The sequence below is a fragment of the Chelon labrosus genome (assembly GCF_963514085.1).
Source record: "Chelon labrosus genome assembly, chromosome: 22".
NCBI lineage: Eukaryota > Metazoa > Chordata > Actinopteri > Mugiliformes > Mugilidae > Chelon > Chelon labrosus.
The window spans coordinates 708891-736255 of record NC_140355.1 but is presented as its reverse complement, the minus strand read 5'-3'; the positions used below and the strand labels follow the sequence as shown (position 1 = coordinate 736255).

The following is a 27365-nucleotide window of genomic DNA, read 5'->3' as shown; positions in this document are numbered from 1 at the left end:
ACCATGATTACTTTTATTCTCTGGCCCCTTAGTTTGCCTCAGTTTCATGAGCTGGCCCCAATTCCCAATTAACCGAATAGCCCTGTTTACGGGTATATACAGTATGTGTGTGTTTTTATGTTTAAGTATGTTTATATATATGAATGTATTTATGTGCATGTGTATGCATATACATACACATGCATACTAACTGTCCATACTGTAGATGTTCATGGCATTCTGGAGGTGAACGTATAGCTCAGCTAAGGTATTCACAGCTGCACACTCAACTGCAGAGCGTAGATTTTCCACCTGTACAGGAACATCATCAGGCAGTGTAAACGCTCACAGACACATGGAAATAAAAAGAAACTGCATGAAACCAGGAAACAAAGATATAAAGAGGAAAGTGTGTACAATACCCCCTCAATGAGGACCGGACATACTTCATGTAGTTTTGTCTTCAAAGTCTCGGAGTGGTGCTGGGCCAGAGCTTGAAGGATTTTCAAGCAATCCATTTTCTTCTTCCTGTTTATATGAAAGGAATTAATTAATCACACCAAATGTGACATCAGGTACAAAACAAGTGACACCGACATTAAATGTTAAATATATAAATGCATTTTTATACTACATAACAATTACAGTATTTACTGTTTCGTCACAGTAAAGAGGCTGAGCCACAGTCACCCCTATATTTGTAGATAGATAGATATTCAGAGGGAAAGTCAGTGACCAGTAGCTGCAACACACCTCCTCAACCAGCAGCCTGTCACTGAATGTGCTTCTGTGATAGTGTTCTGACGTCTGTCAAGATTCTCAGCCATAAATGTCATCTAACAAACGACATAAATGAACGTTTAACTTTGCACTGACAGCCCCTAGTAAGATGGCGACGAAGTGATAACATCGTACGAGAGCATCGCTCATCACATGCCGTAAACGAAGGCCGTAAACCACTCATAACCGCGCATGCGTGAATTATAGCCTTTTATACTCGCGCATGCGCGATTTGGACACATCGGGTAACGAGAACAAAAACAGGAACACGATGAGAGTTTTTCTTTGATATTGTAAATACTTTATTGCATCAGCAGCTCCGCGCTCTGGGTGTTACTTGGATATAAGTATCATTCCTGTTTGGACTTTTTGTTTTCCCTGTGATAAGTGGTGGTGTCGGCACGAAGAAAAAGAGTTTCACTCAAAATTTGCTCAAAATAAGTCGAACCCACGAAGGTAAGTAAGTTTTAGACACAATTATAGGCATTTATTTTATAAAGACCAAATTCACATCATGTGTATATATAACCCATTCAATCTGATAAAACTAAGTCAAAAAATATGACATGGCACATGACGACGGCCCCCATGACTGCTGAAAATAGTGATTTCTCGGAGCTTCCGTGTTACTTGAAATTTAACATTAATTGTAAAGGCGTTACAATGTCTTGACTTTTTTGAATGGAATTTGGTTTAAAATATGTCATACTTGGCTGATACTTAATGTCTTGAAATGTGAAAAATGTTAATGCAGTTATTGTTGTAATAGCTTCATGGTCAGTAAATATTATTACCGCTTCAACCAGTCTTGTGTGTGAATCGGTTTCCTCATCTGGATGTCTACTCAAGCCTCCCTGAAAACAGGAAACAGTCAAGTTAGTTTTTCTTTTCCTTTTTTCTTGTATTGAACTAATTATTTTCACAACAAAATAGCCAGTTTCCAAAATATAAATAGAATGAAATATCTCTCCCAGATGAGAAATATTAAACAAATAGACAAAATACAAAACAAAAATGACAGAAAACAAAAACAAAACAACATATTTAAGTCATGATGTAAAATCAGCTGGCAGCATGCAGGTCGTTTGAAAGAATGACAGGATGCTTGGTTTCTGATGGTTATGCTGCCTTATGCAAGCAACCACCAACTCTGAGAATGTTGACTTGTAGGATCCTCCAATATAAGTTCCAGCTCGTACAATATGCTGTCTTTGGAGACCTTAACAGACCATGTTTCAGTTAAGCGATTTCACTTTTGAACTTGTGTCTCTGAACAAAACAAATAATTGCCTTTTCCACTTCATCATGATTCTCAGGAGTCAAAAATTCCCCTCCAAGTGTGACTTTGAAACGCTCAAGCTTCTGCTGGATGGAACTTCTAGTTCCTGCGTTCTTGTCACTCTCTGTGGCTTCAAGTTCTTTCCTCTTTTGACTCGGACTCAAAAGAACTCTTTTAAGCTCAAGGATCCAGGCAACAGAAGTCTTAAGTTTCTGCCATAACGAGAAATAGTTGATGAGGCTGTGGGACCTTCTGAGAGCTGAAAAATGGCATACACTGCTGATTCTCTCTTGACCTCCGGGTCATCAGAAGGAATCACGGCTAACTTAATGTCAGATACAGGCTACTCCTCTTCCGGCAAATAGAGGAACTCTGGGCCTTCATCAATCCGTTTTCCATGTGAAAGAAATTCCTCAGCTCTCAATCTATGAGATGCTGCGTTCACGGGGGTTGACCCTAAAACCCACATACCTCCATTGGGAAACATCTGTCGCTTCTCTAATAACAGAGACCCTGTCAGCGATGAAAGTATGAAAACGTTGACTTTCACCACTGATGTATCCAAAACACAGACTTTTCTAACTGCCACTGTAGCTCTTTTTGAAGCATAGCTTTCACTCGGACAGCGAGAACAACCGCTGTGATCTCCAGGCGAGGAATGGTAGTTTGCTTCAAGGGGGCAACTCTGGCCTTTCCCACCTGAAATGAAACATGCACCTTATCACCTTCTGTCAGTCTTAAGTAAAGCCCTATTCGCACCCGAGTAGTTTTATCCGGGGATGTCATGTCATTCAGACCCCCCCTACGTCTGTGTTTCATGTGCCGCATTTTGCACGGGAAGCAAACTTTTTGTTTTGCTCTAATTTACTACACATATTTATGTCTCTGCTACTTTTTGCTTCATTCCATTGCATGCCAGAGGACATTTTACGCCTTTTGACAGCTTTAGTTAGTTTGCGAATTCTAATTGATAATAAAAAATATACACTGCCAGTCCAAAGTTTGGACACACCCTCTCATTTAATGGTTTTTCTTTATTTTCATGATTATTTACATTGTAGATTCCCACTGAAGGCATCAAAACTATGAATGAACACATATGCAATTATGTAGTAAACAAAAAAGTGTGAAATAACTCGAAATATGATTCATATTTTAGATTCTTCAAAATAGCCACCCTTTGCCTTGATTACTGCTTTGCACACTCTTGGCATTCTCTCGATGAGCTTCATGATGTAGTCACCTGAAATGGTTTTCCAACAATCTTGAAGGAGTTCCCAGAGATGCTGAGCACTTGTTGGCCCTTTTGCCTTCACTCTGCGGTCCATCTCATCCCAAACCATCTCGATTTGGTTTAGGTCAGGTGACTGTGGAGGCCAGGTCATCTGGTGCAGCACTCCATCACTCCCCTTCTTGGTCAAATAGCCCTTGCACAGCCTGAAGGTGTGTTTGAGGTCATTGTCCTGTTGAAAAATAAATGATGGTCCAACTAAATGCAAACCGGATGGGATAGCATGTTGCAGCAGGATGCTGTGGTAGCCATGCTGTGCCTTCAATTTTGAATAAATCCCCAACAGTGTCACCAGCAAAGCACCCCCACACCATCACACCAACTCCTCCAAGCTTCACGGTTGGAACCATGCATGTAGAGACCATCCGTTCACCTTTTCTGCGTCGCACAAAGACATGGCGGTTGGAACCAAAAATCTCAAATTTGTACTCGGACCAAAGCATATTCCTTGTGTTTCTTGGCCCAAACAAATCTCTTCTGCTTGTTGTTTTTCCTTAGTAGTGGTTTTCTAGCAGCTATTTGAACATAAAGGCCTGATTGGTGCAGTCTCCTCTGAACAGTTGATGTAGAGATGTGTCTGCTACTAGAACTCTGGCATTGATCTGGGCTCTAATCTGAGGTGCTGTTAACTTGCGATTTCTGAGGCTGGTGACTCTGATGAACTTATCTTCAGCAGCAGAGGTGACTCTTGGTCTTCCTTTCCCGGGACGGTCCTCATGTGAGCCAGTTTCGTCGTAGCGCTTGATGGTTTTTGCAACTGCACATTCAAAGTTTTTACAATTTTCCGGACTGACCGACCTTCAGTTCTTAAAGTAATGATGGACTGTCGTTTCTCTTTACTTAGCTGATTGGTTCTTGCCATAATATGAATTCTAACAGTTGTTAAATACGGCTGTCAGCTGTGTACCAACCTCACTTCTGTACAACACAACTGATGGTTCCAACCCCAAGGCAAGAAATTCCAGAAATGAACCCTGACAAGGCACAACTGTGAAGTGAAAACCATTTCAGGTGACTATATCATGAAGCTCACTGAGAGAAGTCCAAGGGTTTGCAGCACTGTCAACAAAGCAAAGGGTGGCTATTTTGAAGAATCTTAAATATGAATCATATTTCGAGTTATTTAACAATTTTTTGACTACATAATTCCATATGTGTCCATTCATAGTTTTGATGCCTTCAGTGGGAATCTACAATGTAAATAATCATGAAAATAAAGAAAAACCATTAAATGAGAAGGTGTGTCCAAACTTTGGACTGGTACTATATTTTTTAAAAAAATTGATGAGATTATTGATCTCGGGGAAGAAATTACGAATGACCTGGCAGCATTTAAATTAGCTTCACCTTTGTCAATGAACTCATTAATAGATAGATAGATAGATAGATAGATAGGTAGATAGGTTTTATTTGTCACATGCACAGTTATACATAGTACAATGCACAGTGAAATGTGTTGTTGTACCTGCAGCCAGTAGTAAAAAAAAAAAAAAAGTACTACAGTAAACAGTAGTTACACACAAGGTAAGCAATGTAAGTGTAATGTACACCGATAGAGAATTAAATATAAAAAATAAAAAATAAAATAAAAATATAGACTGGTGACCTGGGGGGGGGTAGTTGTATATGTACATACATTTACAGTGGCTACATGAATGAAGTGCAGTGATATTTAAAGTTATAATTATATAATAAAGTTAAGATATTTAATGCTTGATTTAATGATTTCATCTATCTACCAGACTGGTTTGGGATATTTAAGTTAGAAAATTAACAAACTTGGGGCAGAAGTAGCTGTGGCCTTTATTATTAAATGATGCTGCCTTTAAGGATCACAGAAATAACACACTTGAATGTAGTTTCATGAGTCATTGTACCAAACCAGTGAGAAGTACAGATGACTCAAAGTAGCATTTTATGAATTTCTTTTTAAAAGATTAATAAAAATACACAACTTGGCCAATTTACATAAAAGTGATGCTGGACAATGCATAATAGAATCAACAGAACCCACTCTTTCTTTACTATTACTGTAGCGCCACCTTGTGGTTGAGATGTGTAAATTATTTCTAGAAAATCCTTTTTTTTGGCCCTACTGTCTACTGGTAAAGTCTCAACTTTGTACCGCCAGCGGTTCAATCTCCAGTCCAAGAAGTTTCGACATAGTAATAATAATAATAATAATGATGATAATAATGATAATAATCCGAACCACTTTCAATGCTTGAACCCAATAAAAAAGAACAATAGTCGTTAACTAAAGACAATGTATACGTGGATTAAGTTTTGGCAGACCCCTTTCCAAACCATCTGGAGATATCTACCAAGATACATGATGAAATGACAAATCATCTACGCCAACCACACTAACCACTACCCTACCTGTTCACTGTGTTTTTGTAATATCATAAATTGTGTTTGCCTTGAGAATAAAGTTCTTTGAACATGTGATTTTGGCATTGTTAGTTAGAGCTTCATTTCCTGTGAGTATGCTAACTTACTGCATTTTTACACTCCAAACAATATTTCAAGTTGAAGCATGTTATGAGCACAGTCGGTGAGGGTGAGTTTCCTACCTAGGTTTGGACTAAAAATACAAAACCTCAAATGAGTTAAATGTTTCCACTATGAGACTTTCGGCTACAGTTTCACTATATAATATTTTTTAAACACTGTATTGTGTTCTCCTTTGCAGCGTCAGTTGTCACCATGGGGTCTGCGGTCGAGAGGACAGACGAACATGTGAGGGAGTATCTGATCTTCCGCGGCTTCAACAGCACTCTGAAACACTTTGACAGTGACATCAAAGCTGACAAGGAGAAAGGCTTCAGGGTATGGAAATATTGATGGATGTAATTTTGGTCAAAAACATTTTTTTTAACAAGGACATAAAATGCACATTGTCCAAATTTCCATTGTTTTTGATAATAATTTCTCATGTGTGTTTAGAAACCCACAAAAATTCCCCTTGTTCTTTTCCCTTCTCCATTAGTTCAAAATAGTAATAGTATTTGAGTGAGATATTCAGTTTTGTGAATGATCCATATAGCACATCTGTCATACATACATTTGAATAAAGTGTACATGCAGCATGTAAACATGATGCATACAAGTCTAGAGAGTTTTTGAAAAAGGCTTCATAAGAGCAATGATGGATCATTCATCACAGAGTGATGAACAAAGACTCAAAACATACTGCAAAAACAGATAATGGATTAAAATATTCTTCTATAGAGGCAGTATCAGTCTGAGCATGATTTTCACTTAGACAAAACTAAAGGCAGAAAGACGGACAACTGATCATCACCAAGGAGGAAACCTTCATGGGCTCCAGACTTCAGGCAGTCATTTCCTGCAAAGATTATCAACAAAGTATTGAACCAGAAATGTAATTGTGCAAATTTTTCAGACTATGCAGAGTAACTCTTCTGGCCAGGAACTCAGAAATGTATAAACATGTAATCTGGGATGATGTGATCTTCATAGATTTGTTATCTGATATTTCATAAAATCGGATGGCATAGTGGCGTGGTGGTTAGCGCTGATGCATCACAGCAAGAAGGTTCCGGGTTCGAATCCATGGGCCGACTGGGGCCTTTCTGTGTGGAGTTTGCATGTTCTCCCTTTGTTTGCGTGGGTTCTCTCTGGGTGCTCCAGCTTCCTCACACCGTCCAAAGACATGCTTGTTAGGTTAATTGGTGATTCTAAATTGGCCGTAGGTGTGCATGCGAGTGTGAATGGTTGTCTGTCTCTCTGTGTTAGCCCTACAATAGACTGGTGACCAATGACAGCTTCATAAAATCACAAATGGCAATGGCAATTAATTTCAAGCGCTCCATGAAGTGAAAACTCAATGGACACTTACACTAAACATAACCCAACAATAATTCATAAACATTCCAAACAAGAGTGGACATTTTTTTTGCTTTTCTATGCCTGTCCATATGCTTCAGAAAATCTTAGCCATCTGCGATACTGGGGTCACTCCTTCAACATTGGTGCTTCTAATTCTGCAGCTCAACAAATAGTATCATCTTCCTCTATTCAACAACTGGGCCTCTGGCTATTGCTGCTCTGCTCTAGCTTCACACATTTGATTCTCTGCTTAACCTTAAGGCCCCAAACAAGTTCCAGGTATCGTTGTTGGTGGTATTTCGTTATCACTCTATAGCTCAGCTGCTTCTCATCTCTCTCCCACTGGCCTTTGACACCCTCAAGCCAATTACAGGCCCTAATTTCTCTGCCTCTGACCTTTGTGAACCTCAGGCTTTATCACAAGTTCTTTCTCTTTTCACAACAATTTTATTCATATACCAAAGTCCCATGTTTACATTCTTAATAAAATTAAACAGAGATGAGTCATGGTGAGGTCCTTTTCTCAGTATAAAGGTCAGTCAGATGTCTGCTACAAAAGAGACACACCCACATGAAACTGCCATGGCAGAAACTCCAGACCCATAAAGGAGATACCTAAGACTTAAATTAACTTGCTAAGAAAAGGGTATAGTAATTCTCATTTAAAACCTTTAATAAAAGCTACTTCAAAAGTGATTATTTTTGTTTTGTCTTTACATCCACAGGTGGATAAGATAATTGATCAGCTGCAGCACTTTGTCCAGAGCTTCGAGCTGTTAAGTCTCAAGGAGTACTGGCTTTACCTGGACAGACGTCTGTTCTGCAGATTGGAAGATGTTTATAGATCCACTGTAAACAAACTGAGAACCAGCCTGTACAGATATTATGTCATCAACACAATACAGGTAAAACATGATGGATACATTTAACAGACTATTATGTATGTGTCAGAGACAGAGCATCATTTTAAAAAATTGTGACTCATTTGTGTCTCATTTCACTATTTTGTGCCACCTCGTCTCTTCTCTCAGTCCTCCTGCATCTGACAATATAATTATGAGAGCAAACACCTAAAAATATGTCTCAGTCAATCACCAGCACCTGACCCAACATTCCAGAGCAAGAATGTCAGTTTTCATTAAATACCTGTTGCCTTGAGTCCTGTTTACCCATGCCTTTTACTCATCTCCTCTGCTCTCAGGAAGGTGGGTCTAAGATATGAGGAGAGAAAGTGAGGAAAGGCACTGAAGATGTGCAAACTGGGAAATGCAAATGGCCGTAGCTAGTACAATACATGTCTGTCTTATCATCCAGAAAGGAAATCTTGAGAAGACTCAAGAGTTTTTCCAGAAGCAAGCGTTGGAGTTGCAGGGTCAGGCTGAGTGGCGCGATTGGTTCATCCTGCCGTTCATCCCCAGCCCTGAGCAGAATCCTGCCTTTTCGATGTACTTCTCCCGCCAGTGGGCCGATACCTTTTTGGTTTCGCTGCACAACTTCCTGTCAGTCCTCTTCCAGTGTATGCATATCCTTCAGTTGTCGCCACAGTTTAAACCTAATTTTCAGATTGTATCCAGACTTAATTTAACAGTTAAAATGCTGTAATTCATGTCTGACATTTTAGAACGTGCCACACTGATCCATCATGAACGTGTGTCCATTTAATTCAGAATTTACAGGTTTTCAGTCTTTAACTGTTTTCCACCCCAGCCAGTCTTGCTGAGCTTTGAGGCTGAAGTCCAGAAGATGACCAGCCTGACTGAAGAGAATGAAAGAATCCGTCAGCGGGTAAGAATCACTTGTAATATTAGGCGCTTGCTATGCAAAAAAACAACAACAAAAAAACAAGCTCTACAACCACAGCAACAATGGCAATGAATAGAACAAAACAGAACTGAACATGAAACACATGAGCTTATCAAAACTGTGCGGTGCAATGTGCATAGCCTGCATAAATCGCCACCACCAATAGCATTTAATGATACTGCACAGTGTATTGTAAGATAATACACTGCTTGGCCAAAAAAAAGTCGCCACCTGGATTTAACAAAGCAAATGGGTACGAGCCTCCTATTTGATAATTACTGCATGGTCGATTATCTTTCAGCTGGCAACAAGTTATTTAACTCCAACTGATGCAATGAGTAGCTTCTCATTTCTTAAACAACCATGTCGAAAGACACATCCCATGGTCGTGGAAAAGATGTTAGTCTGTTTGAGACTGGTCAAATCATTGGCATGCATCAAGCAGATGAACACATCTAAGGAGATGGAAGAAACTACTAAAACTGGGTTAAGAACTGTCCAATGCATTATTAAAAACTGGAAGGATAGTGGGGAACCATCGTCTTCGAGGAAGAAATGTGGTCGAAAAAAAATCCTGATTGATCGTGATCGGCGATCAGTTAAACCTTTGGTGCAAGAAAAACAACAGTAGAACTCAGGGCTATGTTTAATAGTGAAAGTGAGAGCATTTCCACACGTACAATGTGAAGGGAACTCAAGGGATTGGGACTGAACAGCTGTGTAGCCTTAAGAAAACCACTGATCAGTGAGGCTAACTGGAAAAAAAGGCTTCAATTTGCTAGGGAGCATAAAGATTGGACTCCAAAGCAATGGAAAAGGTCATGTGGTCTGATGAGTCCAGATTTATCCTGTTCCAGAGTGATGGGAGCATCAGGGTAAGAAGAAAGGCAGATGAAATGATGCACCCATCATGCCTAGTGTCTACTGTATAAGCCTGTGGGGGCAGTGCTATGATCTGATGATTAACCCCTAACCCCCTCTGCCATGATTAATATAATATCTTGGTGAAAAATTAAAACAACACTGGATGGAAATAAATCTTAGATGTAAATAAACCTAGAAGTGCATTTAGTTTTGCAACTCAGAGATATGCAATATTGGCTCAATTTCTTGAATTTGAAAACAAATACACAAGTCCAATATTTTGTTTCATTTGTTTAATTGGATTTTTGGGTGTGAAAATCAGCCCAACAGACCCTCCTCCGAAACAGTATTGAAAGTCCTTAAACAATCAATTTCTGCTTAAGTGGTCACATAACTGATTCGCAATGATTTTTTTCTAAAATATTGTAAGACACCAGGGTCATTTTAAAGGCTTCTTTGCAGCAACCTTAAAACACCACATAGCCTGTTACTAAAGATACATTTATTTGATTTAATATGGAGATGTTAAAGAGACTGGAGAGAAGAATAGGTATTACAGGTGATCCCGAAGGCACTGTAATATATGATACATATTTAACAGATGCTGAGAGGATCTCCTGATTTTATTCTTTAGTGCGTGTTATTTTGTATGTAAAGAAACTTATTAAGTAATTTCTAAGAATTAAAGATATACATAGTCGAACAGAGCTACAACTTTATTAGGCTGGCTACAGTGTTGAAAATAAATTTGGGGTTTTCAGTTATTAAGAAATTGCAGTTTGGGTACTATGAAGGGCTTTTTTGTAGGTTGTCAAGCTATCTTTAAAGGCTACACAGATTTCTTCTAAATTAGTAGAGTACCGCTTTGTTTACATCTTTCTTGCTGTTTGCTTTAAAGTGTGCTATTGTGGGTAATAACAAGAAGCAATAACAGGGGCAACTGTGTCAAATGTTGTATTTCGCAAGGCTGCAGTGCTATCAACAAAATAATCAATTTGTGAGGATGGGATGTGAACAATCCCATTCTCAGGTTAATAATTTAGATTTTCTACAAACCATCCCATGCTGTAGTATGATTGATGATATTTTGGCTTCTCATTATAAATGACTTTGTCTGTCTTATCTCGTCCAGCTGTTTGCACTGCAGACAGAGAGTCGGGACCAGAGGGACAGCGATGAGATGGTCCATCACAAGTTTCCTCCGTATATCCAGAATAAAGACCGACTGGGAGACACTGAGCTGTGAGACGCTGACATCACTGTCTTTACTGAATATTGACTACAACAAAGATATTGCCATACTGACGGTTTAAATGTCCTTTGTGTAGACATAATAGTAGATGGCTGATGCTACTATGGAGTCATAAACAGTCAAGAGTGCTCCCTGATCTCCAAAGGACCTGAGTGTCCTCAGTAGAAAGTCTGCTCTGACCATACCTGTTAAGTGCAATAGTGTTGTCAGTCCAGTTTATTGTTCAGGTGCTCAGGTACTTGTATGAGTTCACCATCTCAATGTTCATTCCCTGGATGTTCACCGGTAGGTTGTGAGAGTGATTACTCCTGCAGAAGTCCACCACCAGCTCTTTGGTTTTCCCATCTTTGATCTGGAGGCAGTTCAGCTGGCACCTGTACTCCAGCTTTGATGTCATCCTCATCAACGATGAGGCCAACCACAGTAGAGTTGTCTAGACAACTTTTGTAGGTGGCAGCTCACTGAGTAGTATGAAAAGTCTACAGTCTTCTTCAAGGTGAAATGAAAGGGAGCCATTGTTGGTTCCCTGTGGGGCCCCTGTGTTGCAGACGACTGTGTGAGACACACTGTCCCTTGTCTTCACAAACAATGATTGATTGGTGAGGTAGTCCAGTGTCCAAGTAGTGAGGTGGTGATCCACTGCATGTGTCCTGAACTTGTCCCTCAGGAGGGAAATCTAAAAAACATGGTTGTCATAATGCTCCTAGCCTTTATCAGACGATTCTGATTTAGTGAAATAATACATCTGCAAACAATTGTTGGAATATATATATATAAAAAATAACAGGATTTTAAGCCATATGAGTGAAATTATTAGCATAGGAAAGTGTGAAATTTGCTCTCAATTTAATGCATGAGAGTCCATACTGGGTAATCACTTTCCTGCCATATCGGATTTCAAGTTGAGTGAAATCAACACGTTTTTCCCTTGTATTGCTTATATAGACATAATCATGTTCAATATAACATGATAACATTTCTTCGAGCAAGCATTAACAAAAAAAATGTTAAAGTGAAAACCCATTTATAAAAAGTAATGTCAATTAATTCAAAATACATAATGTCAAATAAGTGATTGCATACCTTTTATAGGAACTGCATTTTTTATTTATTTTTTTTACCTGATCCAATAATTGTAATATTTTCTTAATAAATATGTCCGCAGCATGGTGCTTTTAACCAAATGTATTTACTGAAGTTGATATGTTTCTGATGTGGCTATTTCCACTCAGCCAAGATGGCTACCCTGCTTCACATGAAATAGAGGAATTGTGTTTTTTGATTATGGGATCTTGTACATTATGTTCCATGTTTGTCAGTGCGGTATTTGTAACTTTGAAACTCTTCATGGTGCAGCATTACCCAAAATGCTAATGTTGCTAGCTGTGGCTCGCCACATTTCTCTTACGGCACAGTTTAACAAACCTGATAGTTGCATCTGCTTCCTGGTATTTTGCCAAGAGACTATGTCCATCTTTTCCTTTCTGGTCTAAACATGAGTGTAATTTTCAATAAACCACATACACAGTAATGAAGAGACACATGCAACTCTGTAAGGGTTGTATGAGGACATGGGGGGAGCATTATGTTTGCTTGGAAATATGCTTGTATATTGAGTATATCCCAAAAAAATAAATAGGCTGAAGGGCAACTGGACAAATTATTTCTTGAAGACACTTTGCCACTCATTCATATACCAGTTACCTGGATGACTGAGAATGTTCCCACACATATTGCCACACACTCTGGGACAGGCATTGTTTGACTTGTGCAGAAGAATGAGATGACATCAAGGAAAATTGTCCAGCATTATGTGTTCAATTAAAAACCATGTCCACAGATAATGGCCAGAGGTGGGGCCGGCACCTTAAATATTGTGCATGGGGGAAAAAAAAAAACAACGGTGAGGAAACTACTGTGTGTGCAAGCTTCCTGGTTTACTTTAATAAATTTTATTAATATAATCATGCCATTTTCAGTAATTCTGGATTACTCATCTAAAGTAGTATTTTCCAGTTTCAATCATGGTGGGTGTTTTTGTGTTTTTTTTTTTTGTTGTTTTAATCTGTTTAATAGCCTGTAGTCTGCCTGCAAATGTTTTGTACTAAAATCAGTGTTAAGAAATATCGGGTTCAGTCTATTGACACGCTAGAGGGATTTTAATTTAATTTAGAAATACCAGCCCGACTCCAATATAAACCCCTGCTGCCTTCTGCCATTGAGGTAAATGAAGGTCATAGCCACTGTTTGAGAAATTACTTTACTTCTTCCCCCGGTATTAATGTGAACCCGTTGGTTGAATTTAGGTGAAATTAACAGCTCTAATAAACACTAGTGATTTCACTGGGCAAATAACATTGTCAAGATCTTAACATCAAAAACTCATCATCTGTTAAACTGTCCATCCACTTTGACTCTGGTAAGGTGCCATGTGTTAAGCTATGTTTCACAGATCTAAGTTATGCTGTTCTTGCAATCAAGTGGGCTGCATTGGGAAACTGTGTTTGCATGTTAAATTTGAGGATTGCCTGTCTTGTTAGCATTTGTTACCTTATGTTCCATGTTGTTCAGTCACGTTTGTTAGTCTTGCTTTGGCAATGCTCATCCCTGGGTTTGGAGAGCTAAACCTCTTAAGGAGCACTGTGTGTTTGGCTTTGGAGTTCAAATATCAACAGGAATAGATTCCTCTATATTCAAAGAAAACTGAGCTATGTTTTGCTTATTTTTACAAACTATACAAGTTGCTTTTAACTTGCTGTTACTGCCAATGTAATTGTGGCTGTTACAGTATTTGCATTGTGCAGTGATGTAGTTGATGGTGCCAAAGAACACTAAGTTTTGTCCTCTAAGTTAATAAACTTGGCAAGTGGAAGGATTTGAGCAATACAATACAAAGGACAATTTTTAAACAAGAGAAAATATTAACATACTCTGCATTCTCTTAAACACTGACTTCATTATAGCTTGGGTTTAATTTACTGTCATTCAGTACATTGTTGTTGATCACTATTTGCTATCTTCTCTGCCCTTATAGGGACTTGATGTCGAGCCAGCGAGCCACCGTTGCCACCGCTCCCTCCAAAAACTTCTTCTCTACATTCTTGCCACCGGGCAGGCGCACTCCGGGTAAACCACCCCAGGTTACGACAGGGTTCTCACCAAGCCAAGCAGGAGTCGTCCGACAGGATCCACAAACCATTCAGGTGACTGCAGGGCATAGCTAAATTCCTAAACTTCAATTCCGCACTTAATTGGATGTTTTAAAAAAAATTGTATTCTGGTGTCATGACTAGTAGCCAAAAGGCAAGCGTGTATTCAGATATTCGATCCTTGTAATGTCTACTATACACAGACTGTATTGAAAGTATTGAAGGGAATTTGAAAACATCAAACTGTCATCAAAAATTTGTCAATACGGGATTTTTACAGTAAATATGGTATACAGTGCTGCTTAAAACTATTTGCATCAAAAACATCAGCGGATTTGTCTACTTTCTGCAGTTCTGACATTAGACAAAGAGAACGCAATCAGCTGTCCACAGTAGCCCATTCTTCAGTACAGAACCGCTTCAGGTCTTTCCACAACATTTTTATTGGAATAAGGTCAGGACTGTGACTGTTCCAAAAAATGGATTCTGTTCTTATTTAACCATTATTGTGTAGAACGACTTGTGCACTGTTGTTTGTTCAGTGTTCTGATGGTGGATTGATGAACATTTACATTAGCCAGTGTGAGAAAGGCTTAAAAGTTACCCTGGGTTTTCTTGTAACCGCCCGACTATTATGCGTTTTGCTTTTGGCGTGATCTTTATTCGCTGTAACCCTCTACAGATGTTGTCTTAAATCTCCTCCATTTGTTCACAACATGTCAGTCTGTGAATGTGTGTATTCCAAGTTCTTTAGAGATGATTTTGTAAACTTTTCCAGCATGATGAGCTCATTAGGAGCCCTTTCTGGCAGGACCCATCCCTGCTTGCTTTATTCTTCACTTGGAATGTGTGCTAATTTTGACACAACAGAGCATACTGCCCTCTGCATGGTAGAATTACAGATTCTGTTCGTTTCCCACAGTGTCACTGCTGCTGCTTACATCATTTCCTACAGGTTGTGCATTAATCACACGTACATTTGATCATAAATCGTACAAACATAATGGTAAAAGATAAAAACAATTGAAAATGAGAAATTTCGTTTGGTGAATTTGATACCAGCAACACAATTAGTTATTTACCACAGTTACATCACATACTAACAAAACTCATGCATTTGGAACTGTGAAGACCTTTCTTGCTTGATAGACATTTTCATTTGCTCAACAGATAAGGGCCTCCTTTGTTGTAGTTTTTATTTCTTAATTTGCAAGATGGTAATAGCTCTGGGCTGCGGACAGGCCCATTTAACACTCTGATTCTGCATTGACTTGCTGAAAATAAATCGTCGGGGTGGCAGTGTATATACTGTATCATAAAACTTAAATGTGTTACCCATCGCAGATACTGGCCAAAATAAAAAATAAAAAAAGAGAGAGAGAAAGAGAGATGGCTATACTTGGTATGGTGGTATGATTAAACACATGTTTGAAATGATTGGTATCTAATTCTGTTAAACTAAAATAAAGCTTAAAATGTTGTAATCCTTTCCGGCCATTTCAGCCTTCAAAGTCTAAAGAGGCAGTTCAGGCTAAGGAGGTGAAGCCAGCTTCCAGCCAGCCATCAGTGAACGAACCTGTGAGTTCCCAGTCCCTACAATCTACAAACCATTCAGCAAACCATGTGACAAACCAGAATCCCAGACACAAGAGAATCCAGGAACATGAAAAAGAGAGGAAGGAGCTTTTCTCCAAACCACCGCCACAGGTATCTGAAGGCTAGTGCCCTCTTTTGATACACAAAAACTCTGATGCACATTGCTTGCTCAAAAGTGCTATGCTAATTTCCTCCTGGCTCCAGCTACATACTAAGCATACAGATATGTACCCTAAATATGTAGCATGCCTGCATGTAAACAAGCCCATTTCCAAAAATGTAAAACTATCTCTTGTTCCTGTAAGTAGTGGTAGAGTATAAAAATATAAATGAGTTCATTAGCTTTCTCTAGCTACATGAGTAACCTTCGATTTAGAAGTCATCAAAGTCACTCCACAAATACGGAAAATATTGAACAATTAGCATTCAAACAAAAAAAAAAAAAAACATTTTCTGTGTTGAACCCTTTTAACTCATATAATCTTACAATGCTTGAGAATAATCTATAGTGTATTCTATTTCATGAGGATGCTCAAATGAATTTTCTGGTCTGGACACTTGAAGCTGAATACTTCCTTCCCTGTTCTCTGTAGACACCAGAGAAGAAAGGAGAGACAGAGGAAGTAGAGCCCCTTGCGGAGACATCGAGTGAAGTTCCTGATTGCTTAAATAGGAGCTGGGGAGCAGCAGCAGAGGGAGGCGGACTGTCAGTGGAACAGCCTTTCATCAAACTCAGTCAGGAGGAATATGGAGAGCACCACTCCTCCATCATGCACTGCAGGTCTGTCTTCAGCACACCCACACTTGAGAAACATCAAACGAGAACTAGGCCTAAAACTCTCAACTTTCTCTTTTTCAATTCTGTTCTGATTTCCAGAGTTGATTGTTCTGGTCGCCGGGTTGCTAGTTTGGATGTAGACGGCGTTATCAAGGTGAATGTTTCTTCTGGGGTGTTAACATGAAAAAGCAAACTATGCTGTAACTAAGAGAAATATATAATAAGGTCTTCTTCCCCTCTCTATAAGGTGTGGTCTTTCAACCCCATCATGCAGACAAAAGCTACCATCATGTCGAAGTCTCCTCTGCTGTCTTTGGAGTGGGCCACCAAACCAGACAGACTGGTATTTGTCAGAGACACAAGCTGCTCAACGTTTCACACTTCATTTATTACATTCAGTTATAAATACTACTGAAGGGAACATAAATACTATCAACCTGTGAGACAGTCTACAGTCCATGAAATGATATGCGTACATTGTTTTGTTTTTTGTGTTTGTGTGTGTGCATGGTCAGTTGTTACTAGGCAGCGGCGTTGGAACTGTGCGGCTGTATGATACAGATGCCAAGAAGAATCTCTATGAGATGAATATTGATGACACCCATCCACGGTAAACCTGTTTGTCTGTCTGCATGAAGGAAAAGACCTAGCCACAGTAGGAAAGGTTTTGTAACATCGTCTGTATTTTAGCTAATTGACATACATTTTACTGATTTTACTGTATTTTTACACTGAAAGTGCTTTAAAACTGTAAACCATTTAAGAAGACTAGAATGATTGCCATGTGGATATATAACTCCACCAAACAGTAAACATATTTTTACAGAGGATTATGGTGTCGCGGTGTAGTTGTCTTTTAACCTTTTTTATATAAAATCTTGTCCCTTAATCTTCTTATATTAGACATTTATCTATAATGACCTTATGGCCAAACGGAACAAAACAATAAGAATATTTAGCCGAAAACAATAATGAACAAGCTCAAACCCACTCACAGGTTTCATAAAGACCAGTTAGCCGTGGCACATAGCTAATTAACTACCCTGAGGTAACTGGAAGGTTTGCTAATAATATTTTCTACCACTACACAGAAATACAAATTCCCAAGTCGATTGTCTCATGAGCTCAAATTTACTTTTCTACCCTTCTCTGTACAAATCCATTTTCCCGATGACCTCATTTAGAGCCCCATCTAAAAGAACATTCAGTCTTTTTTAAAATATTTCCATGTCTTTATTGCATGTTAAATATGGACCTGAATTTATAATGTGAATAGAGGATAGAGGATAAGATGAGAACAACCTCTGCAGCTCATGAATTAATAGACCAATCAGGCATAACATTATGACCACCTCCACCACCTCTTGGGTCCTATGGGTTGAGGGGAGGGGCCTCTGTGGATCATCCCACAGATAGTTGATCAGTTTGGGATCTAGTGAATTTGGAGGCCAGGTTTTTTTGAGCTGCTCCTAAACAGTTTTTGTGTGTGTGGTCATTTGTGATTTTAGGGGGACCAGATAGATTACAAAAGATTACATGCCTCATATTAACATTTTGTCATGTAGTATTAAATAATGTTTATTGTTGTAGTACAAGTTCTGACAGTAATATGACTTTTCTCTGTGTATTAGTATCTTGTCTTTAGCTTGCAGCCCCAGCGGTTCATCGTTTGTCTGCTCAGCTGCGGCTGTCGGTCGAGCTGGAAGTTTTGAATCTTCACGACTTCCTGTACCGGTGTCAGGTCAGCTGCTGCTTTGGGACACAAAGACTGTCAAGCAACAGGTGATTAACATATCAAAATACATGTATGGTGACTGAGTAGCAATGTGTGTTGCTGTTTATGTGACATTTACACTGAAGATCAACCTAAATCAATTGGGTTAAGATCCTCAAGTAACCTTCTGTTTCTTTAATCCAGATTATGTTAGAATGTTAGCATTAAGATCTACATGGCATGCAAGCATTTAAAGTTTAAGAATGCTAACATGTTAAGCTTTACATACTTGTCCTAATGTTGGTTACATACAACATAATTGTCACCTAACAATGCCATTCTTGCTGTAATTATGTACTGTAAGTGTCACAGAAGCCATGGTTAGGCTTTGATACCTCAGCACAAACACAAACACACAGATAGAACTGCAGCACAGTGGATCATACACATTCAGTTCTATGAACACAAAGATTCTTCCTGAAGCTGCACAGACTGTTGTGCCCGTGCCCTGCTGGTGTGGTGTGTTGTCTGGTAGCATTCCTAGCATGGACTGCTACATGGACAACACCTGTGCCAATTAGTTCTCCCTTGCACTGCTCACTAAACCAATCGACATCACCTCTCCCACTGCAACTCGGCAAAACCCCACGCTGCTACCTCAGTTATAATGTTTTAACATTTGCTTTACACTATGTACATCCTCTGTGTTGATCTTAAGAAAGTCCTGAATTTCTGTTCCTCAGCTTCAGTTCTCTTTAGAACCTGGACCAGTAGCGATTAACTGCACTGCCTTCAATCACAATGGAAACCTGCTGGTGACCGGAGCTGCTGACGGAATCATCAGACTGTTTGGTCTGTATTTGTTGGCAAAGCAACTCAGCAGATTTTTTTTCTTTTTTTTTTTCTTTTCTTTTTTTTTTTTTTACTGTCGGTTCATCTGTTGACTCTTTACCGTCAATCTACCAAATCTTTGAGATATTTAATTTTTCCAGCAAAGCTAACTGGTAGAATCTCAAAATAATTTCAAAAGCTTAAGAACGGGCCTTGATATTAACACTGATATGCTAATTTTATTACATTTTATTTCACAATTCCACAATTCCAAAATGGATTTTGTTTTCAGTTCAGTTAAGTGCCTGATGTTTCAATTACAGCACATAAATGTTTCTTCAAACAAAGTGAGCTCAAATCCCAAAAATGTGATTTCTGGATCAGCTGTTTAAAAGCAAGCAAGTCATGACAGTGACTGATCCCCATTGACTGTATTTACATCAGCGTTTACACAATAGTCATGTCTCATATTTAATGGTACTTTTTCCTCCAAGGAGACAGGACATCATCCCCTACTTTCAAATAACATTTAACACAGATATTACTTTTACAGAAATAAAGCACAAATGATCAATACTAGGATTTTAAAGAATTAATATTGGATTATCAAAAAAGTCACAATTAAGTATCTTCAATAAGAGATCTTGAAATATTAGTTAAATACCAGAAGGCACAGATGTTTTGGCTTAACTCTTGACAATAATCACGATGATATAAAACTTGACAAGATCAGGCTGTCATTTTCAAATATTTTACCTATATTTTCATGCAAACATACTGTTTCTTTTTCTGTAAGTGATTTTGTAGCACTTACTGTGAATATGTACATTAAATAATTTAAGATATAGTCCTTTGAATTAATCGTCTCTCCTTCCTATAGATATGCAACGGTACGAGAGTGCAATGAGCTGGAGAGCTCATGATGGAGAAGTGTACAGCGTGGAATTCAGCTCTGATGAAAACACAGTCTTCAGCATTGGAGAAGATGGCAAGGTGTGTGAAAGCCCATTATGAAGACAAAATTATGGAAAACTTGGTTTTCATGCGAGTCATTACACGGAATTCAGTAAATAAACTTGAGTTTTTGTGTGTGTGCAGTTTATCCAGTGGAACATACATCGCTGTGGAGTGAAGCAAGCAGAGCAGGTTTTATCTCAGGATGCAACTGGGCCCTTTGTCCTGTCAGGATACAGTGGATATAAACAGGTGAGCTTTATTACCATTGAAACATCTAGATTACCTTTTCATAGAATGCTCTAGGTTTTTATGTTATATGTATATGTATTAGGGGTGGAACTCGATTAAAAAAATTAATCTAATTAATTAGAGGCTTTGCAATTAATTAATCTCGATTAATCACATTTTAATCGCATAACAATATATGGCCCAAAAAGCAACATTTTTTAATTTAAATGGATATTGGTGGACGACTGAATCAAATAATATACACAGACACAGATAATGTAAACTCAACCTCTTTTCATGTCTGGAAAATGCATTTCAATCCAAAACAGTAGAAAAAGAAAGAAAATATCCCTGGCTAAAACTGAACAGACCTAAAGTTAAAGTGCGATTTAAGTACTTTTTCTGAACGTTATTGACTTTAAATGGTAAAAAAAAAAAAAAATTTGGGCTGCCGACATGTCTTGTCCGTACTCAGACCGGGACTGCTAGCACTAACAGCTCCAGCAGTTTCTGTGCTCACTGCAACAAGCTTTGCATTTAGATGGCACCGTAGGGTTGAAGTGCTTCGGTAGCATGCAAACTCTTTTTTTTTTTTTTCTTTTTTTGCACAATTTCCACAAAACCCGTTATTTGCATTACTGCGTTCATTTTTTTTGTAATCAATTAATCGTAATAAACGCGTTAAAGTCCCACCCCTATATACATATATATAAACATAACTTAAAAACACACATTGAGGATAAAGCAGCCTGAAAGCCATAAAGCAGTAATGAATATCAAGTCTGCCTGATGAAAAAAAGCAGTGACTTGCAACATAAATTGATTTTTGCATTCAGAATTATATAAAACTAGGTGATAATAAAATGACTTCTGCTGATAAAAAGTTTAGTAAGACAAATTTAAATGATTTAAGTTTAATGATTTAATGTCGCATTTATTCATGAATGAACTCTCAGGTTCAGGTTCCTCGGGGTAGACTCTTTGCTTTCAACTCTGAAGGACAACACATCCTGACGTGTTCTGGCTCTGGGGGAATCATATACAGAGTAAGTGCATATATCACTTTCATCCTAATTCCTCCATCTCTGTTCCACACTAAACTGTCCCATTTATGTTTTATATTTACATTTATTTCAACTGAAATATGGTGTTTATTTATGTTCATGTGTGTGTTATATACATTTCCATATCAAAGTCAGTTATATTCCTCATTTGTAAAACAAGTTCCAGATGGTGTCCGTACGGACGCATCTAATTGTATCCTTTATAGTTAAGGTATTATTTTTGAAAGCATGCTTACATTCTCATTGTGCTGTAACTGTCAATCTGTGGTTCTGCAAGTAGAGGACAACAAGAACTGACAAAGATCTAATCTTACTTATAATAAGAAACATATTTTCATACTCATAAATAATAGATATATACAGACACAACTCCCATTCATTAACTACAAGTTTACAGTATATTGCCTAAATTAAACATGTAACATAATGTTAGTTAGCTAGTCAGCTTAACCGTAGGTATGTTTTTGTTTGCACAGCTAATGTTAACACTAGTTGTGAAAGCAATAATCTTGAAAAAATACATAGACATACAGCACATTACTTTTTAGTAATGTCCTATAATTTGACCAGTTTTTTTCTTTTTGGTGATTGTGGACTTGTGAAAAGTCATCAGCAGTAGAACTGTTCAGGTCATAGTATGCATCTTACTAAGTACAGTCCAAATGCCCCATGGCTGTGCTGAGACACCTAGAACTGTTAATGTTCTTCAGAGAAGGCAGAAGGCTACCAATGAATTATTATTATTTTTTTTTTTTTTCCAGCGGTTTTGATAATGTTGTTCTGGGCTTTCTTGTTTGTACCTGAGTGACCAGTATACCACACAGTGATACAGTATTCAGTTCAGTTCAGTTCAGTTTATTTATGTAACTTCAATAACAATACAAATTGTCTCAAAATGCTTCACAAAACCCAGTCTGAAACCCAGCCTGAAACCCCCAGAGCAAGCCTGAAGGCGACAGTGGCAAGGAAAAACTCCCTTTTAACAAGAAGCTTGAGCAGAACCCAGCTCATATGGAGGGACCCATCTGCCTAAGGCCAGCCGGGTACAGACAGTAAAGAGAGATGTTACTATAACCTTCATATTACCGTATCAGTGTAAAGTTTCATATTTAGCATTCCATATTAGTAATTTGTGTTAACCAAGAAAAGCTGAGATGGTGACATCATCTGTTACGCTGCTGTTCCAATTGCAGAACATCTGTCATGGAGACGCATGAACTGGCATGACCACAACTTTGTGTGCTGTTCAGAGGGTTTTCTTTCCCTCTCAATCAGACAGATGCACACATGCATAGACTGGAGGGCTAAGGTCATTGTTTGTTGTGGTAGACATGTACCACCCACCCAGATCAGACCAAGCGCCCCCACCCCATAGCAATGACGCTCCTTGATGGCAGCAGCCATCCAGATGCAGGATGCAGCCTGACACAGACACACACACAAAAATACTTTAGGAACAAACATGAAGAACAGCACAAGGTGTTGACCTGGCCTCTAAATTCCCTAGATCCCAATCTGATCAAGAATTTGTGGGATGGTCCACAGAGGCCCCTCCCCTCAACCCATAGGACCCAAATATTAGGCTGGTGGACATAATGTTACGCCTGATTGGTGTATCTAGTTTTATCCTTACAATGTTGTGTATATTTGTATATGAGATGGGTTTTTCTTCATTCTGCAATGCTTTTAATTTAGATGTTCTTACAAATACCTGCTTCTCGTTGTCCAGCTGACCAATGGGGAGCCAGCGCTGGAGAGAGTGCTGTCACTTGGTGGGCACAAAGCACCAGTGGTGACAGTTGATTGGTGCTCGGCAGTGGACTGCGGAACCTGCCTGACAGCCTCCATGGATGGGAAGATTAAATTGAGCACACTTCTGGCACAAAAGTCCTGATGGAGAATATCTGACGGAGGGTGTTTAATTAAAAAGATAAACTGAATTAATTTACACACTTACTGATAGAAATTTGTCCAATACTGGATAAATATGGCATATACTCTTGATGTCATACAAACTGTTTCTAAAATGGCATTAAAATGTAGCTGAAGTTAACTGTTTATGTCTTAAAGCTAAATTCAATGGGCGTCACACTTAAATTTGTGGTAGTCATCAATACTTGTGTATTTCAACTTGCATTTTATGCAAAATAATGCTAAAAACACAGAAGAAAGATGTTCCATAATTTTTTCTTCATTTAATCATTTTAATTGTTTATACTTTGTTAAAGATTGTAGTTACTACACTGTTTTTTCTGCACAGCCATAACATTAATTACACCGATGATGTGCCATGTTTTATTTAAAAAAGAAAAAAAAAGAAAATTTACTGGTTACACCACTGGTCACACCTGAATTTTTAAATTAAATTAAATGGAACTACAATAAGTAAAAGTGTTACTTCTTCACAAAACAAATTTCAGATTAAATGCTCTTTGTCTGTGAAGATCATAAACAGTAATCCAGGTTATGGTAAGTCCAGAAAAACCTAAAACAAGGGCAATAGATGTTTCACTCCTCATCCAAGTGGCACCCTTTATTGGATTCATCATCAAACTGCATTGAGTAAGGAGGGTTGTGAGTGACTGAAGAGGACTGAAATGGTATGCGGTTGTTAGTACAGTTTTGCAAGATCCCTAAAACTGCATCACTGGTGCATTTAGAAGATATTAACAAATTTGTAGGTAATGAAATTATTACATGGTGAATGTGAATGTGAAGGGCAGGGAGATCTATTTGATGGTAGATGCTTTGTATTTAGTGAAATATTGTAAGTCGATGTACCTTCTTGCTGTGAGGCATCAGTGCTAACCACCACACCACTGTGCTGCCTGGAAATATAGATGGAAATATGGAAAAACTCCCTTTTTAACAAGAAGAAACCTTTTGCAGAACCCAACCCAGCTTATATGGAGGGACCCATATGGTTGAGGCTGGAAAGAGACAGAAAAGGGGAAAGGAGAGAGCAGCAGGAGGAATAAGATAAACATCTGTCACAGATACAGCGGGTAAAATAAGTATTGAATACGTCACCATTTTTCTCAGTAAATACATTTCTAAAGGTGCTACTGACATGAAATTTTCACCAGATGTCGGTAACAACCCCATGCAACCCACGCATGCAATCAATGAAATCAAACGTAAGATGTCCATAAATTATGTGTTAAAAAATGGAGTGACACATGGAAAAAGTATTGAACACACTTACTTAAATTTATTTAATACTTTGTACAAAAACCTTTGTGGTAATAACAGCTTCAAGACACCTCCTGTATGGAGAAACTAGTTACATGCATTGCTTTTGCAGGTGTGATTTTGGTTTTCAAATCTTTGAAGGTTCTGTGGGCCTCTTCTATTCAGATTATGAACTCTGATCTTTAATTCTTTCCATAGATTTTGTATTGGATTCAAGTCAGGTGATTGGCTGGGCCATTCTAGCAGCTTTATTTTTAGTTTCCTTGGCTGTGTGTTGGGATCATTGTCTTGCTGAAATGTCCACCCTCATTTCATCTTCATCATCCTGGTAGATATATGAAGTTTGCCAGTGCTGTATGCTGAAAAAAAAAGACCCACACCATGATGTTCCAAACTTCACTGTTGGTATGGTGTTTTTGGGGTGATGTGCATTGCCATTTGACCGTCAAACACGGTCTGTGTTATGGCATCCAGAGTGTTCAGTTTTGGTCTCATCTGATCAGACTATATTCTCCCAGTATTTCAAAGGCTTGTCGAAATGTTGTGCAGCAGACTTTAAACGAGCTTCGACATGTTTTGTTGAGTGTGTTACGTGTTGTTTTCTTTGAAACAATTGTTCCTGCTAATTCCAGGTCTTTCTGAAGCTCGCCACAAGTGGTCCTTAGCTCTGATTTTTTTTAAACTCAGAAAGACAGAAATATTTTGAGGAGCACGTGGTCATGGCCGGTTTTTGGTGAAATGATGTTGTCGGGTCAATTTGACTCGAAGACAACAGGAGGGTTAAAACCAACCACTGCCCCTGGTGGACATTTGTTATGTTTTCAAACATCTAGATGACTTTGTTCCAGAAGATATTCTACTGTATCTTTGTATTCCATCTACAGACAGGGAGAAATGGATACATGTCTGGTATAATTTCAATCCTGAAACCAGGCAAAGAAACATCTAAAACCATGTTATATCGACCATAGCATTAACACCAGTGCTACACAAAATTTTGGAACAGATAATTACCAACTTTTTCTCATTATTTGTTTTAGAAGGCAAGGAGCTTTTTTGCTGATTTTCTGAATGCATTTGGAAATGGAAGCTTAACAATTCAGTTACAGTTTTAGATCAAGATATAAAAGGGCTTTTGTTAATAAAGAAATAGCTGCAATTGGAAATGAGAACGTTCGGAATTGTTTGTGGATAGAGGGATCCATGATTAAAATGTATTACTTAGAAATCAGAGGAAAATTAAAGAATTAAGGAAAGGTGCTGAAATTTAACTGAAAAGATCAAAAGTGCACCTCACAAGGAAATATCACCAAATTAATGATTTAGGAATGTTGGAAGAGGGTGTGACCTGTCTTTATTTGCAGAAAAGAGGAAGAAATGTATTCCAAAAAACACTAAAATAGTGGCAACTAAAATTTTTTTTGTTGCCACATTTTGTTGAATTTGAAATGTTTTTTTCTATTTGCAGGTGAGTATTGAGTTGTTAAAAAGAATTTAGTTGTTCCAAATAAAAACCCTGAAAAAGTGATGAAGTCCCCAATAATCATTAAAACTCACTTTGATGACTGGTGAAACATATTTGGGGAAGTAAACATCAGAGATGCTTTGCCACAAGCTGCAACTGCAGAAACTAAACTATGGTGATGCAGATCTTCTTCTGAGATGGTATTTCTTGGAGCATCCACGTTGTTGGAAACCCTTCCGCATCATCAGCAGGGATCTCAGGTTCACAGGTGTTTTGCAGCTTAAGCTGTACACCTCGCCTGAGTGGGGCAGTGAAGACTGACTAGGCTTCGCCTGCAGAAGGTTTCCAATTGTGGGCTCTCTTCAGCCACAGCCATCTTGAGCTGGACTCGGCTGCTGTGGCTATGTCCCTGGTGGCTTTCTTCAGCCCGACCCTCTGGAGGAAGTAACGCACTGATTTTGCTGGGAACCCACGACAGCCAACTTCAATGGGGAAGATGGTTGCGTGCCACCCTTTTAAAACCGCTTGATCGATCAGCAACTATGATGGTTTTGGTGCTCCTGGATAGCAGGACCATGTCTGGCTGGAGCAGGGTCACTGCCACATCCTGTGACAAGCTTCCTCTTCAGGTCCACACTCCCAGTCTGAGGCGTGCTGCAAGGTACAAGGTGGGTTCTTGGTCACCTTGCTGATCTTGCAAGCCTTTCCCCCTTCCCTCACAAAGGTTATGGCTTTAGGTGGTTGGGCCTGCTTCTTCTTGGCTTTGACTCGCTGCTGTTCCATCCATTTGGCAGTTTCTGTGAGGACCTTATCGTGCCTCCATCTGCAGCGCCCTTCTCCCAACGCCTTTGGACAACCGGTCAGGATTTGGTTCAGTGTACAGGTGGCTGCTCCACATTGGCTGCTCCAAGATGGGTTGTCCTCTCTGCCCCAGATCTTCAGGTTGCATGGGGTTGGCAACATGTCAGTCACAGAGTGCAGGAAAAAGCTCAACTCCTAAGTCTAAAAACTGAATAAGCCACTTCGATGAGTGGTGAAACATATTTAAAAGATATATGGCGGGATTCAGATTAAAAATATAGTTTAACAAATGTATAAATGAATGTATGAGGAAACTGAGAATACAGCAGTAAAATATCACAAACAATAGAAGGTGATTTTCTGTTCCCTCTTTGTCTTATGCAAGAGTTGTATATGGATTTGATATATTTACAAGAAAATGTAATTGAATCACAAAAAGAGCATCAAAGTGCAATGAAATTTTAAGTAGGATAGTAGGATTTGGTGT

General features: G+C 38.7%; 1 protein-coding gene across 2 annotated transcripts; it reads left to right on the top strand.

Moving 5' to 3' along the window:
- Positions 1-841: 841 nt before the first annotated feature.
- Positions 842-27164, top strand: wdr91 (WD repeat domain 91). 2 transcript variants are annotated; one of them, XM_084572718.1, is made up of 18 exons: positions 842-1215; positions 6025-6161; positions 7910-8089; positions 8499-8706; positions 8887-8969; positions 10984-11093; positions 14138-14306; positions 15756-15959; positions 16442-16629; positions 16726-16780; positions 16874-16969; positions 17142-17236; positions 18258-18408; positions 19084-19192; positions 20052-20164; positions 20270-20377; positions 21313-21402; positions 23150-27164. In XM_084572718.1, exons 2-18 carry the CDS (start codon positions 6039-6041, stop codon positions 23312-23314), a joined length of 2247 nt encoding a protein of 748 aa, XP_084428844.1. In that variant the 5' UTR covers positions 842-1215; positions 6025-6038; the 3' UTR covers positions 23315-27164. The 2 variants fall into 2 exon arrangements, with proteins under 2 accessions (XP_084428844.1, XP_084428845.1); XM_084572719.1 differs by lacking the exon at positions 15756-15959.
- Positions 27165-27365: the final 201 nt, after the last annotated feature.